At 46.6% G+C, this 14097-nt stretch overlaps 1 protein-coding gene across 1 annotated transcript; it reads left to right on the top strand.

The window, feature by feature from the left end:
* Nucleotides 1-1130: 1130 nt before the first annotated feature.
* On the top strand, nt 1131-12408 carry LOC308588320 (neuritin-like). Its single transcript, XM_081196797.1, has 3 exons — nt 1131-1344; nt 2713-2878; nt 11864-12408. Exons 1-3 carry the CDS (start codon nt 1302-1304, stop codon nt 12087-12089), a joined length of 435 nt encoding a protein of 144 aa, XP_081052923.1. The 5' UTR covers nt 1131-1301; the 3' UTR covers nt 12090-12408.
* The last annotated feature ends 1689 nt before the right edge of the window (nt 12409-14097 follow it).

Below are 14097 nucleotides of genomic sequence, written 5' to 3'. Positions count from 1 at the left end.
TCTTTAACAGCAGCTTGATCTGCAAAAATCAGCCAGTGAAACTTTTCACTTTGTGGTGTTTAAGCATGATCTACAGATCAAGCTGCTGTTTAGGACATAGGAGCAGAGACCAACATTCTTATACTTCAGAGCTGAGAGCAATCATTGGGCAGGAAGGGACAGACCCCTTTAACCTTGGATATATGAAAAGAATGCAGTCACAAAGACTTTGAAAGTTAAGAGTTAAATCCTAGAAAATACAGTACATATAAAACTGGTAAGCTTGAGGTTTTGCGACACCCAGACCCTAACTTTTTTATTATCTTCAGAGTCCTGCTGAGCAAAGAACTTTTTAATATCCTTAAGCAGGGCTTGCCATTGTGTCAGTTTCACAGACAAGTTGCTAAAAGTAGGCAAACCCAGCCCAACATTTCCCAACTTGCTGCCCTCCAGATGCTGATGGGAGTTGTAGTCCAAAACATCTGGAGAGTGCCAGGTTAGGGAAGAAAGCTGACCTGGTTTTCTTTTTTAGCAGAAGTCATCCCATCTCAAGCCATCCATGACTATTGCTTCCTGGAGTAAACCTTCTGTCAAATGAGAAAGAAAGTCCCTCTCTATTCTACTAGCCAGGGCGCACGTGTGTGAATTGTAGTGAGGCGTCTGTGGCCTTTCAGATGTGGCTAGTCCGGATTTTTAAAATATCCGCCCAGATTTCCACTTCAAATGCTTCAGGCTGAAATCCTCTGCGCACAGTGATTTGCAAGGGAGCCCTACTAGGGCAGAGAGATTCCTAGGATTGTTTTGCCCACATGCAGCCCGAGAGAGAGAGAGAGAGAGAGAGCTCCCTACCCGAGACACTTTCCACTCTGCAAGCGTCAAAGTAGCCCCTTCAACACCAAAGCATGGCAAGGGACAGACCTCTCCGTTTTCTCCCCCGGTGAGCGCGGTCGCTGCGCCTTCCTGGACTAAACCACCTTTCTCGGCAGGGGGAGAAAGGAGAAAGGAGAAAGGGTCTGGGCTCCCGGGAGGCAGCTGGAGGGAAAGAAGTGGCGTCTCCAGATGGGCTGAGCAGACTCCCCCCGGGAGGGCGCGGGAGGAGGGAGCTGAGCGCTTGCAAGGCGCACCGAGCCAGCTGAGCCCTCGAAGTTACCTCGGCGGTCGCCTGCGCCGTCTTGCTTCCTCACCGGGAGGAGGAAGGCTAAAGAGGCGCCTGTGGGTGCTGCTGGCGGGGGAATGGGCTTCCTGGGGGCATGCTGTTGATGTCAGGGGTGGAGTCCAGCCGGAGCCCCTGAGCAGGGCGGCGGCAGCAGGAGGCGGCGGCTATGGGACAGCGAATGGGCACGGCGCTCCTACTCGTCGCGCTGGGTGAGTACCAGCCTTCCCGGCGTAGGGGTCGTGCTTCGATTTGGAGAGGGTCCGGATCATGGAGCTCAGTAACTAGCCCAGCTGAAAGTCTTTTCTCTCCATCCCGGAGGTGCGCGCCCTCTAGTTCTAAGGGTTAGTTAGCTACCGCCTCGCATTTCTTTTGAGCCTCCGTCTGCTTTGAACATCGGTAAAAGGGGACATAAAAATCTCGACTGTGCCCTAAGTAGGTTGCCAACTGTTTTTCCAGGCAGTGCTCCCGTGTCGTTACTAACAACAACCTTTCAAGAAAAAAATTAACACACACCCTCCTATAGAGAGGAAATGATGGGAGAAGCTTCCCCTGCTAAATGTCTGCATCTTGGGTAGTTGTTAAAGGCATAGGAGCTCAGGGCAGGGAAGTTGGCAAACTCCAGTTCTAGGCATGTTTGAATACTTGGCAGCAGCTCCAGAGGAAACATCACAATGAACAGGTCGTGTATTAGACATGTATTGCATGGCTTAGATAGCTTTGTTGGTTAGAGTGTAGTGCTGATAATGCCAAGGTTGCAAGTTCGATCCCCGTTTGGGACCGCCACATATTCCTGCATTTCAGGGTGTTGGACTAGATAATCCCTGGGGTCCTTTCCACCTCTACAATTCTGTGATTCTGAACTCACTTTGTAAGGTTCTGCAAATGCAGACAACCAAATTCAGGGCAGGTCACATTTCGCCTTCCACTGTAAATATTTCTCACCTAAATTTTTATGCTGCCTGATCTCCAAAGAGTTCAGGGCAAAATGAATGGACCCCTTTCTGCCATGTTATCCTCACAACACCTCTGTAAGGCATGGGCATAGTCGGGGGGGGGGGCAGGAGGGCAACTGCGTCTCCCTAAATCAAGCAAATCAATAAAAAAATATTAACTGAGGTTCTGTCCACCCATAACATAAAGTCTGTTCCCTAGCATAAATCCTAGCTATGCCGGAATAGGTTAGTTTCTAAGAGGCAGCCCAGATCCTCAGCTTGCATCAAGACCCCCAAGTCTAAGTACCTGCACACTATCAGCAACTTCATGCTGGCTCTCATATGATGCCTATTAAACAGATCCAAACCTTAGGGAAGGAGGATTGTTCAAAGGCATTGGCTCTGAATCTGAAATGAGGGTGCCCGAAGGAGATTCCTTGCATCATGAGCTGTTTGACAGGGGAACAAACTCAATCAGAAGGAGGTAGACTGTGCTTTTAAGCAGAGGTTGGATGGCCATGCCATAGATGCTTCAGTTGTGACTCCTGCATTGCAGAGGGTTGGACTAAATGACCCTCGGGATCCCTTCCAACCCTACCATTCTGTGATTCTATTAAGTTACATGGATCCCCTTTCCATTTGCAGGGTACCTGCTCAGGTCATTGACTGCAGAAGCCCAGTGTGAAAACATTTACCAAGATTTATCTGACTGCATCTTAAAACTAGGAGAGAATATGGCCATCTATGAGGAAGAAGAGGAGGAGGAGGAAGATGAAAGGGACCAGATGCAAGGACTGTATGCTGTCTGCGGGTGAGCATGCATATAACACCATCCATCCATCCATCGCTGACACATCTTGCTTCCAGATTCAGTGCTACTCTCCCCCAAATCCTGTTCTCCACTGTGAATTTTGGTGTCAAGTATTCCCCAGATATTTTCTAAATACTCCAAATATAGACCTCTCCCATAATTAAGTGGGTGACTCCATATCTACTCCACATCTAGGACAGGAAAATGAGACATGGGTGGCACTGTGGTCTAAACCACAGAGCCTAGGGCTTGCCGATCAGAAGGTCGGCGGTTCGAATCCCCGCAACAGGGTGTGCTCCCATTGCTTGGTCCCTGCTCCTGCCAACCTAGCAGTTTGAAAGCACATCAAAGTGCAAGTAGATAAATAGGTACTGCTCTGGCAGGAAGGTAAACGGTGTTTCTGTGCACTGCTCTGGTTCGCCAGAAGCAGCTAAGTCATGCTGGCCACATGACCCGGAAGCTGTATGCCAGCTCCCTCAGCCAATAAAGCGAGATGAGCACCGCAACCCCAGAGTCGGTCACGACTGGACCTAATGGTCAGGGGTCCCTTTACCTATTATTCCCCAGATATTCTCTAAATACTCCAAACATAGACCTCTCCCATAATTAAGTGGGTGACTCCACATCTAGGACAGGAAAATGAGACTCCACACAGACAGCAGGCACATTTTCCTGCATATCCAGGGGCACCACCATAGCTCAGTTTGCTCTGCATGCAAAAAGGCTCCAGATTCAACGCCCAGCATCTCTAGGTAGGGTTGGAAAGACACATTTAAAACCCTGGAGAGCAGCTGCTGGTCAGTGTAGACAATGCTGAGCTTGGTGGATCAGTGATCTGATTTGGTATAAAGGAGATTCGTGTGTTCTTACAATGGCTTGTTTAATATACACACGGACGTCTGAGAAAAGAGCATGGGTATAACCGCTCCATCTGCTATGTGCCCGTTAGGCTGAAAGGAAGCATGTGGCATGCCTTCAGCCCAGAGAAATTGGGGTCAGGGAGCCTTGCGATTAGATGCACACATTCCAAATCTCAGTTTCCCCCTTCTAAGGTTGTTAGGATTTCTGCCCTCTTCACAGCACTCTGATGGGTAATTAATAAAGGAGGAAAAGTGTTTCCCTCTGATCCTGTTTATTCCCTCCTGGACTGCTTCAGTGGCACATGGGGCAGAGTCCCTGATGCAACTCTTGTGGGATGCCTATAGCGTAGCCCAGGGGTGGCAGCCCTCAGGAGCTATTGTACGAGAAGGAAGAATTGGTGGTCTGAGGAGATGTTGAAGGAAGAGCAGGGAGGATCATGCCTGAGGAGATTCCGAAAAGATTGAGAGAGGAATGGGGAGCATATAGAAAAGGAGGAAGGGAGAAGGAACCACAGAGAAGCCAGCTGCCATGTTCTACCCTCACAGAGGCTTGAGGCCTCCACCAGAGGCAGAGATATGCCTGAGAAACTTTCAAGACTGCATGCAAACAGTCATTCTTTTCAAGTGGGATTTAATCACACACACTGGCAAATTCAGGTTGCACCATTAAAGCAGATTTGGAGCTCTTGGGCAACAAACCCGGTTCTCCAAAATGGAAAACTACACCAGAAAGTGTGGGATAACACTTGCTTTGACGCTGCAGTTTCATGTACACCATACACCTCTTGTTTCTTCCCTTCTTTTCCTAGCCCCATTTAATAAATCCTTGCTCTTGCCATCTCACCACACCCTGATTTTACTAAGTTGTTCACTGCCTCCCCCCCCCCCATTGCCTCTTTTCAAGGAAAGTGGGGCTGGGGACACCTGGCATTTCCCTCCCACCCCCGAATTTGGGAAGTGCAGAAATACAGTTTAAAGGATCCTATGAATAAGGATGAAACGGGACATGGGTGGCACTGTGGTCTAAACCACAGAGCCTAGGGCTTGCCGATCAGAAGGTTGAGGTTCGAATCCCCGCAATGGGGTGAGCTCCCATTGCTCAGTCCCTGCTCCTGCCAACCTAGCAGTTTGAAAGCATGTCAAAGTGCAAGTAGATAAATAGGTATCGCTCCACCGGGAAGGTAAACGGTGTTTCTGTGCGCTGCTCTGGTTTGCCAAAAGTGGCTGTCATGCTGGCCACATGACCCGGAAGCTGTACGCCAGCTCCCTCGGCCAGTAAAGCAAGATGAGCGCCGCAACCCCAGAGTCGGTCACCCTTTAGCTTTATGAATAAGTTGCCTACTGAGAAGGTTTCTGCTCATCAAGATTGCTTATAAATATTCTAAAAATAAGATATAAATATAATTACCTTGGTGAGGGGTGTAGCATTGTGGTGTCAGAGGTGACATGGAGGCCGGAGAGATTTTACTCTTATTCCTCTGAGCTGTTTGTTTATTTATGAGCATCATGAAATTAGGCCCCACGTCTTTCCTTCAGAGGTGATATTAGCTGCAGGGGGCACAGATAGATAGATACCCATGTGTGAAGCTACAGGGAAGCAAGCAGAGGGCCTTATTGGTAGTGGCACCAACCCTGTGGAATGCCCCCCCATCAGATGTTAAGGAGATGAGTAATTATATAGCATTTATATAGGAAATTATATAGCATTTATATAGGAAACATCTGAAGGCAGCCCTGTACAAGGAAGCTTTTAAAAGTTTAATGTTTCATTATGTTTTTATATATGCTGGAAGCCACCCAGTCAGATGGGTGGGGTACAAATAATAAATTATTATTAATTATATTTTATCCCTCTGCAGGGAGACCAGGGGAGAGGGAGATTTAAGTTGGGATAATGACATTGGCAGAAGAAGGAATCTAGGTTGTCCCTCAGTTGCTTATCAGGATAATAGGAACTAAGAGCTATGCCTTGCATTTCTGGGATGTATAAAGTCCTCTGCATCTGTTCTTTTCCACTTAGAACAATTCTATATTTTTTTATCATTGCCATTGTTTTATCTGTTTTTATAATTGTATTTTCTATAGTTGTAACCCACATTCGGGCCTTATGGTGACGGGTGGGTCAGAGAGCTTGCAAGCAAATAAATAAAACATGTGGTAATAATTATGGATAGTAATAATCAATTAAATGCACTGATTCGGGGCAGAGGCCTAAAAAAGACACAAGTCAGTCTTGAATCCATTTGGCCTTTCCAAGGAGGGGCAGCTTCAAACTGAGAAGCTTGAGGTTAAGGTGGATATGCAGCCATTTGTTTACTTGTAATCAAATCAGGATAGATGGGAAGGCAATCAGGTTCCAAAGCACCAAGCCCCTCAGCCCGGAGCAGGTCTGGGCCTGATTAAAAGCGAGCAAGGGAGATGGAAGAGATAAAAAGTTTGCTGAGATAAATGGGTGCCATTGTCCAGGAATGCAATCAAGGAAGAGGCGAAGCTCTGGGAAGGCATAAAACCAGCTAGCTCCGCAAGAGAAAAGATGCTGAGATTAGAAAGGCAGAAAAAGCAATAAATAAGAATAGGGAACCAGCAAAAGGAGAAGCCAGATTAGGGAGAGGGCAAAGACATATTGTAGGGTTGGGCAGGAGGTTAATGAAGGAAACAAGAAAGCCTTGGGGGAGGAAAGATGAAGGGAAGGTGACCTCTAAGGGGCATTGTGCCTGAATTGGAGTTTGAGCCGTGGGAATTTGTTGTTGTTGTTTAGTCGTGTCCGACTCTTCGTGACCCCATGGACCAGAGCACGCCAGGCACTCCTGTCTTCCACTGCCTCCCGCAGTTTGGTCAAACTCACGTTGGTAGCTTCGAGAACCCTGTCCAACCATCTCATCCTCTGTTGTCCCCTTCTCCTGGTGCCCTCCATCTTTCCCAGCATCAGGGTCTTTTCCAGGGAGTCTTCTCTTCTCATGAGGTGGCCAAAGTATTGGAGTCTCAGCTTCAGGATCTGTCCTTCTAGTGAGCACTCAGGGCTGATTTCCTTAAGAATGGAGAGGTTTGATCTTCTTGCAGTCCATGGGACTCTCAAGAGTCTCCTCTAGCACCATAATTCAAAAGCATCAATTCTTCGGTGATCAGCCTTCTTTATGGTCCAAGCTCTCACTCCCATACATCACTACTGGGAAAACCTTGGCTTTAACTATACGGACCTTTGTTGGCAAGGTGATGTCTCTGCTTTTTAAGATGCTGTCTAGGTTTGTCATTGCTTTTCTCCCAAGAAGCAGGCGTCTTTTGGGAATAGTCATTGTAATAATATTGCACGCTACCCCAATCTCTGAGCAGTTCGAGGTTCCAGGCACTCACCCAGGTTTGTGTTTCCTTTGGAATGAGGTACAGCACAGACCGTGGTGTCTTTATGATCTATGGTTTATTTACACATATCTACAACCTGAGCCTATGATGGAAGGGTTCTCAGCATTAGCAAGAAGGTCTTGCTTCTCCCATAGCCACAGCCTTGGATTCCAGCAGAAATCAGGCATGGTTCTGTCTCCCAGCTGGCTGGCTGGCTGGCTGCCTGCCTGCAATCTTGCTTCTACCTCACACACCTTAACTCTCTGGTCTTTGTCTTTCTAACTACCAGCGAGTTGAGGGAGAGGGGCCCCACTCATTTGCTACCTGGCACAGAGCCACTTCCTTTGCTACCTTAATGACGTGTACCTCACCAGGAAGCTAGCCCAGCTATTCGAGGAATTGAATCCATGCTGGATCCAGGAATTAGAAGGGGGCTCAGGCATACAGCCTACCCCCTCCGAATTCATAATTATAATATTTGTTAAGAACTTTCAAGAGTTCAAAGCGCTTCACACACACTATCTAGTTACAATTAGGAACACAGGAAGGTACCTGCCTTATAGCAAGTTGGACTGCTGGTTCATGTATTGTCTACACTGATGGGTGTAGTGGTTCTTCAAGGTTTCAAGCCGGTGTCTTTCCCAGCGCTACCTAGAGACTTTGGAGATTGAACCCTAGGATATAAGATGCTGTACAGTGGTACCCCGCAAGACGAACGCCTCGGAAGACGAAAAACTCGCTAGACGAAGGAGTTTTTCGTTTTCTTAGCCGCTTCGCAAGACGCATTTCCCTATGGGCTTGCTTTGCAAAACGAAGCTTGCCCCGCAAGCTCCGGGGATAGCGGGGAAGCGCAGCGCGTCTTCCCCGCTGTCCTCGGACCTCTTTTGAAGCAAGGGGCGGCGGGGAGAACATCGCTTCTCCCCGTTGCCAGCCCCGCAATCTCCGGGGACAGAGGGGAAGCCGCGCGCACCTTCCCCTCTCTCCCCGTACCCCTTTTGAACCAAGGGGTGGCAACGGGGAGAACGATCTTCTCCCTTCCGCCCCTTGCTTCAAAAGAGGGGACAGAGGGGAAGGCGCGCGCACCTTCCCCTCTCTCCCCGGACCCCTTTTGAACCAAGGGGCGGCAACGGGGAGAAGCGATTCTCCCCACTGCCCCTTCCCTTACTTTAAAACAGGTCCAGGGACAGAGGGGAAGGCGCGCAGCACTTCCCTTCTGTCCCCAGACGGTCTCCATAGGAACGCATTGATTGATTTTCAATGCATTCCTATGGGAAACCGTGCTTCGCAAGACGAAAAACTCGCAAGAAGAAAAAACTTGCGGAACGAATTAATTTTGTCTTGCGAGGCACCACTGTACAGCCTTTCCCTTTCTTACTTTGCAGAGTAAGTCAGTATATTAGCCTCCATATTTCAAGTGGAGAGGAATGAGGCTGAGAGAGTCAAACTGGGGACTTCCTATTGGTAGTTCAGTTTCTTAATCACTGCAAGCAAGCAAGCTCAGCCACACACCAGATTCTTGCTGCTGTTTTTAAACCCCACTTTCTAACTCTCCGTGGCATAGCTAAAGGGTAGCTCTCGTTCTCTGTAGGAGTGATCCCCAAGAACTCTCCCCCCCCCACAAACTTTTGCCCATTTTCTTAGAATTACCTCACTGAAGTAGTACTGTAAATCTTTGTATCTGGGCCATACCACTTTAGATTGCAGGCAACGGTTCCCATGGTGATGGTGTGAGGTGATTTAATTTGTTCAGATGCAACCCTAACTGCACTTACCTGGGAGCAAGCCCCCCCTTTTTTCACAGTAAATCAGTACATAAACAACAACAGCCTATACAGAATCAACCATGTTTTAAGAATTAGGAAATGGATCCAGACCAGGGCTGTATACATATATTTAGTGGTTCTGTGTGCTTAACCTGTACACATGTGAAATTTAGTACTAAGCACATTCAGCACCTAGAAAACCTCAACTTTTATTGAAATTTCTAGCCCTTAAAAAATTATGAAGTTGGGTCTGAAAATGTGTCCACCACAAAGGATGAAATATCAGAAACTATGCGGAAGGCACATTTTACTGGGTCAGAAACCAGGGCTTCAGCACTCTTCCTATCCGTATCTTTGCCTCTTCTCATGAATTGGAGAAGCAGAATTAATGAAGCAAACTATATGAGCATATGCAAGCCTTAATTAACCTCCTTTATACAGACCATTGGATTCACATTTTGTTGATGTGAAGTTAGGCTTTCTTGTTTTGTTTTGCTTTAATGCAGAATACACACAACCTACCATTGTGCTGCAAGGCCCAATGTCATCCTGGATATGCCCTGCCATTCTTTCCTGCTATAATGGAATTAAAACAATACTGTCTTCCCATGATGTTCCTGTTCCATGTTTCTCTCCCTCTGCTAGTGAGAAAAGGCTGGTCAGTGACAGATATGGAGATCATAACAACTGATGCCTCAGAAAGCAGCCTGCTATGAAATTGATTGTATTTGTTGTTTGGTTTTAGTTGTGCAACATTCCCCCGGAGTCCAACGCTGACAGGTCATGTGATTATGGCCTGTGTTTGTGAACAGATGGAGGCTGCAAAAAGTGAGGCATGCTGGGGATTGCAATTACCCAACTGAGATGGGGAAGGGTGGGGGAGAAAGAGTGAAGAGAAACAAATATGCACAAAAAGTGTCCTTCAAAGTAGACACTTCAGTTTTCATGCCTCGCTCTTCCTGTCTTTGTTGAAGTCAGATAATTTTAAGCTTTCTAACTCACTAAATTTCTCCTTTGCCCCCTGCAATTATGCTGTTGCAGGTTGCAGAGGCAAGGCTTGTTATAAGGCAAAATGAGTTTACCTTGTTTGGCAGTAGCTTCTCTCATTATCATCTCAGGACATTTATTCTGCCACAATAGTTCTATTTAATGAGCTCTTTACAGCTGGCAGTCAGATAAGTGTTCTCTGAGATTTTATGCACACAGACACACACACACACCAGCCTTGTTTCATGATTGTGTAAGGATGCCTTGGACAAAAGATGCTTTTCGTATAACCAGGGTCCGCTTTGGGCAAAATGTTCCACTTATGTGAGAAAGACTGGTGGGTTTTTGGTGGGTGTGTTCGGCAACATGTCATTAATGCAATAGTTGTGCATTAGTGATGGATTTATAGTGGACCATCCACACATTCAGCTTTATTAGATATTCAGTGGCATTTCCCCAATGTTGCCACCTTATTGCTGTCTGGGGAGGCACTCTTGTGCAATAGCACAACGAAAGTGGAGCAAATACCTTTGCACATTTGTGGTTACAGGATAAAGTTACAGGATTCCAGCTGGACACTACAGGACATGCACCGATTGCAAATAAAGCAGAATGTCCACTGAGAAACGATTGCTGGGGAAACTCAGCCAGATGAGCGGGGTATAAATAAATCATCGTCATCATCATTGCAGGCACAAATAGCACTGAAAGTGGGATCACATATAACCTCACTGATACAATCATGGGCACAAATAATGATGAATGCACAGTAAAAAGGACATCTGAAGGGACCCATTGTAACATTACAATCAAACATTTCCAGAAGGAAAATGTTTCAGCAAGGCCAGAAAAAAAGATACAATTCACTTTCACAGTGCAGCTATTAAAGTAACAGCCTAGCAAGGGAGTACAGTCGGGACTCTGTCCTATGTTCGGCTTCCGCCCCCTTTTAAAAATCCATTACTGTATAGCTCAAGCTATTTAGTCTGGAATCCATGTATTCATTGGAAGAACTGAAATTAGTTAACCAACAATTTAGTGTGCACCGTTTTGAGCGCTTGTGGTGGGCGGGGCCAGAGGCAAAAGTGGGTGGAGAAACTGATGTAAATTTTACATGGTAGGCTAGTTTGTGCACTTACACACCCCTCTCCATCCAACAGGAGGCATTATCAGCATTCAAAGACACATTCCAGCCAGGCAAAAACACTCAAGGATGGTATGGAGCAGGGCCAGCTAGAGAGGGTGGCTGGAGAGGAGATGAGGCCTGGAGAGAGGTTTGGAGGACCACATTCATTCCCACGGCCTGAAGGTCTCCACATTTGAGCTAGATCAACCTTCTCAGGGTATCCTATCCTGCTTAGGCATCCTGAAATTTGGTTCTTTCAACATCCATCCTAATGTTCCTCATGTAGGCTGCATTCGTATGCACAAAAACAAAATGTTAGGTATCCTAGGAGTTATTCAGGAAGGACTGCCTATAGAAGAACTTGTTCCTATGGGGATAAATTTGGCACAGGGATCATGAATTCATATTGGTAGTGAGTATATCACAGAAGTGCTGCTAGACTTGGATTGTCCCTTTTTTCTTCCTCTAAGGTGGACAGACTCACATTGAGAAGGCTGGAACAGTGCCTACTCTGGTCATAACCAACCAACCAAACCATTCAGGGTTTTTGTCAGGGGTGGACAACCTCTTTGAGCCAGTGAACATTTGAGTGCCATGGGTGCCAGTCACAAAATGGCTGGCATGGGGGTGTGGCTTTACACAAAATGGCTGCTGTAGGGAGCATTAGAGAGGCCAAGCCAAAGCAAACAGGAATTGAGCAGAAAGAGCAAGAAGCCTTTTGCGGATTGTGGATTTTTGAGGGGATTTTTACTGAAACATTTCATGGGTCCCTTAAGAGCTACTTGTGAGCACCCTCAGGCACTGCATTGATGATCGCTGCTATATGTTCTACTTTACAGATAAGCGATTTCTAACTGTGACTTCTTTGTTTTATGAAAAGAAACTAAGTCTTCTCTTTCTCCTGCTGCAGATATTGGGAAGAGTTTCACACCTGTGCCGTGGCTGCCCTTTGGGAGTGCCAGAGGGAGGCAGCAACTATCTGGGAGATGTTGAAAAAGGAATCTAGGAAAATCAAATTCCAAGGCAGCCTTTTTGACCTCTGCGCCTCCAGCAACTCCCAGAATTTCAGCTCCTTGCAGATTCCATCTCTTTCGCTGTTAAGCATCACTTTGATGGTCATGTGGCTTAATTTATAAAGGGAACCACTCTGCACATATGTACATATATTTATTTCCAGATCTTTGATAAATACTGTTAGGGGTTTTGTGTTTGTTTAGTGAATGCTTGGTTACATTATAAATATGGAGGGAAATCCACTGCATTTTCCAGTGATCTGGGTTGTCAAGAACAAGTCTGGCAAGTGTTCCAGTGTGACTTTGCCCACGAGAAGTTGCTTGTGAATCTCAGCTTTAAACCACTGAACTTGGAGGAAATGGCAGCGCAAGCAAAGGGGCACCTGCTTTCCTTATTTTGGTCTGGTGTTTTGGATGTTCTTTGATAAAACTACCAATCAAACTATTGTGTCGATCTCTTCCCACACCTACACAACCATTCCTAAGGACAGTATCCTGGACAACCTCCTAGAACAGTAAATATTAGGGAACTAAAAAGGGCAGTTTGAGCTCTTAGAAACCATCAGGAACAGATTTTCCCAGAGAAACAAATTCTAATGGTTGCGTTCCATCTCTGGAACAATCCCCAAAATCTCTACTGACACTCTGCCGTTTTAATATGCTAATCAGGTTACACACCTGTTTGATTTATCAAGGTGTTTTCTGGACAAATGATTGCACAAGAATGGTAAGATAAATGGTACTATATTATGTTGGATTGTGGTTTCAGGTGCTGATCAAGAGCTCTAACCTAAAGCTGGTGGATAGAACCTCAGGGCTACATAAGAATATATGGATCAGGCCAAGGGCCTTCTAGCATCTTGTTCTTACACTGGCCAGCCAGTTGCCTGTGGGAAGCCAACAAACAGGACCTGAGGGGCAAAGAAGGAACTCATGCTTGCTTTGCACACATTTACAAGGGATCAATGTAAACTGTCAATCCTCCTCCCAAAAACCACTTTTTCTTCATTTCCCAAGATGTGATGAAAGAAAAGAGTAAGTGCTGTCAGCACTTCTGAAACTGAGGGATATGTCTGAACGTGTTTGAGGTTGAGAATGATCTCCTGCAGTTTGGCAGTATTCCAGCCCTGTTAGCAGAGTAGTTGTGTGTACCATACCTGTTGCTCTAAGACCCATTTGAGTTTCTCCACCTCTCTAGCAGAGTGTAAACTAGCAGTGGAAAGCCTCAAGCGTATGAGCCTAATTAGGCCTGCCGAGCCTTCTTGTCCTCCCTTCCAGATGCAGCTTGAATGGCAAGGTTTCAAAGGAAGATTGGCGTTCAAGCCTTTGAAATATTGACTTCAAGCCCCATCTGCAAAAGTGCTCCTGATTCTTCCTTTGAAGTGGATTCATCTGATCATCTGACATCAAGCCCCCTGCTCATGTAGCAAAGTGTTCCACAGTGTGTGTATGAGTTTTGAATCTAGCCTGCTGGCCAGATCCAAGCCCCACCACTGGTGTTAACCATGCTGGCCAACCCACCAGCCTTCAGCCCAATTGCTTGTAGCCCCTTCCACACTCCATCTATCAATCTGTAATGAACATGAGTCAGACTATTTCCCCATTTGGCCCAGTATGGTCTACTCTTGACTGGCAGTGGCTCTCTAGGTTCTCCAGAAGTTTCTCACCACCTGCTACCAGGACCCTTTAACTAGAGACAGCATGGGTTGACCTAAAACCTTTGGCATGTAAAGCACCTGCCCTGCTCTTAACCCAAGGGCTTTCCTCATTTCTGCCTGCCAATTTGGCATAGCTATTACAGGCATAGGAAGAAGGCTAGAATGTGGGTGGGGATTGGTGACAGTCTCATTCTGAGCATCCTGCACAGCTACAAAGTGCCGATGGCCACTGCCAGCTGAGGACTAGTGAAAGATGGTGAGAGCAGCCATGTTTGTTTATTCACGCACCTCCTCATCCATGTCTAAAGCAGCATCTACAGGAAACCTGGTTTTAATCACAAAAGGCACATCCAAGTCAGGGGAGCAGAACCCTCTCCTATTTTTCCTCCCTGCATGGTATTGACCCCAATGCTTTTCTCCCCAGCCCAGCTCACTCACTGTGTCAGAGCTAGGCTAGGAGAAAAGTGCTTAAG

This window comes from Podarcis bocagei (assembly GCF_964188305.1).
Source record: "Podarcis bocagei genome assembly, chromosome: 5".
Taxonomy (NCBI): Eukaryota; Metazoa; Chordata; class Lepidosauria; order Squamata; family Lacertidae; genus Podarcis; species Podarcis bocagei.
The sequence above is the reverse complement of the archived record's forward strand: the minus strand, read 5'-3'. Positions and strand labels throughout refer to the sequence as shown.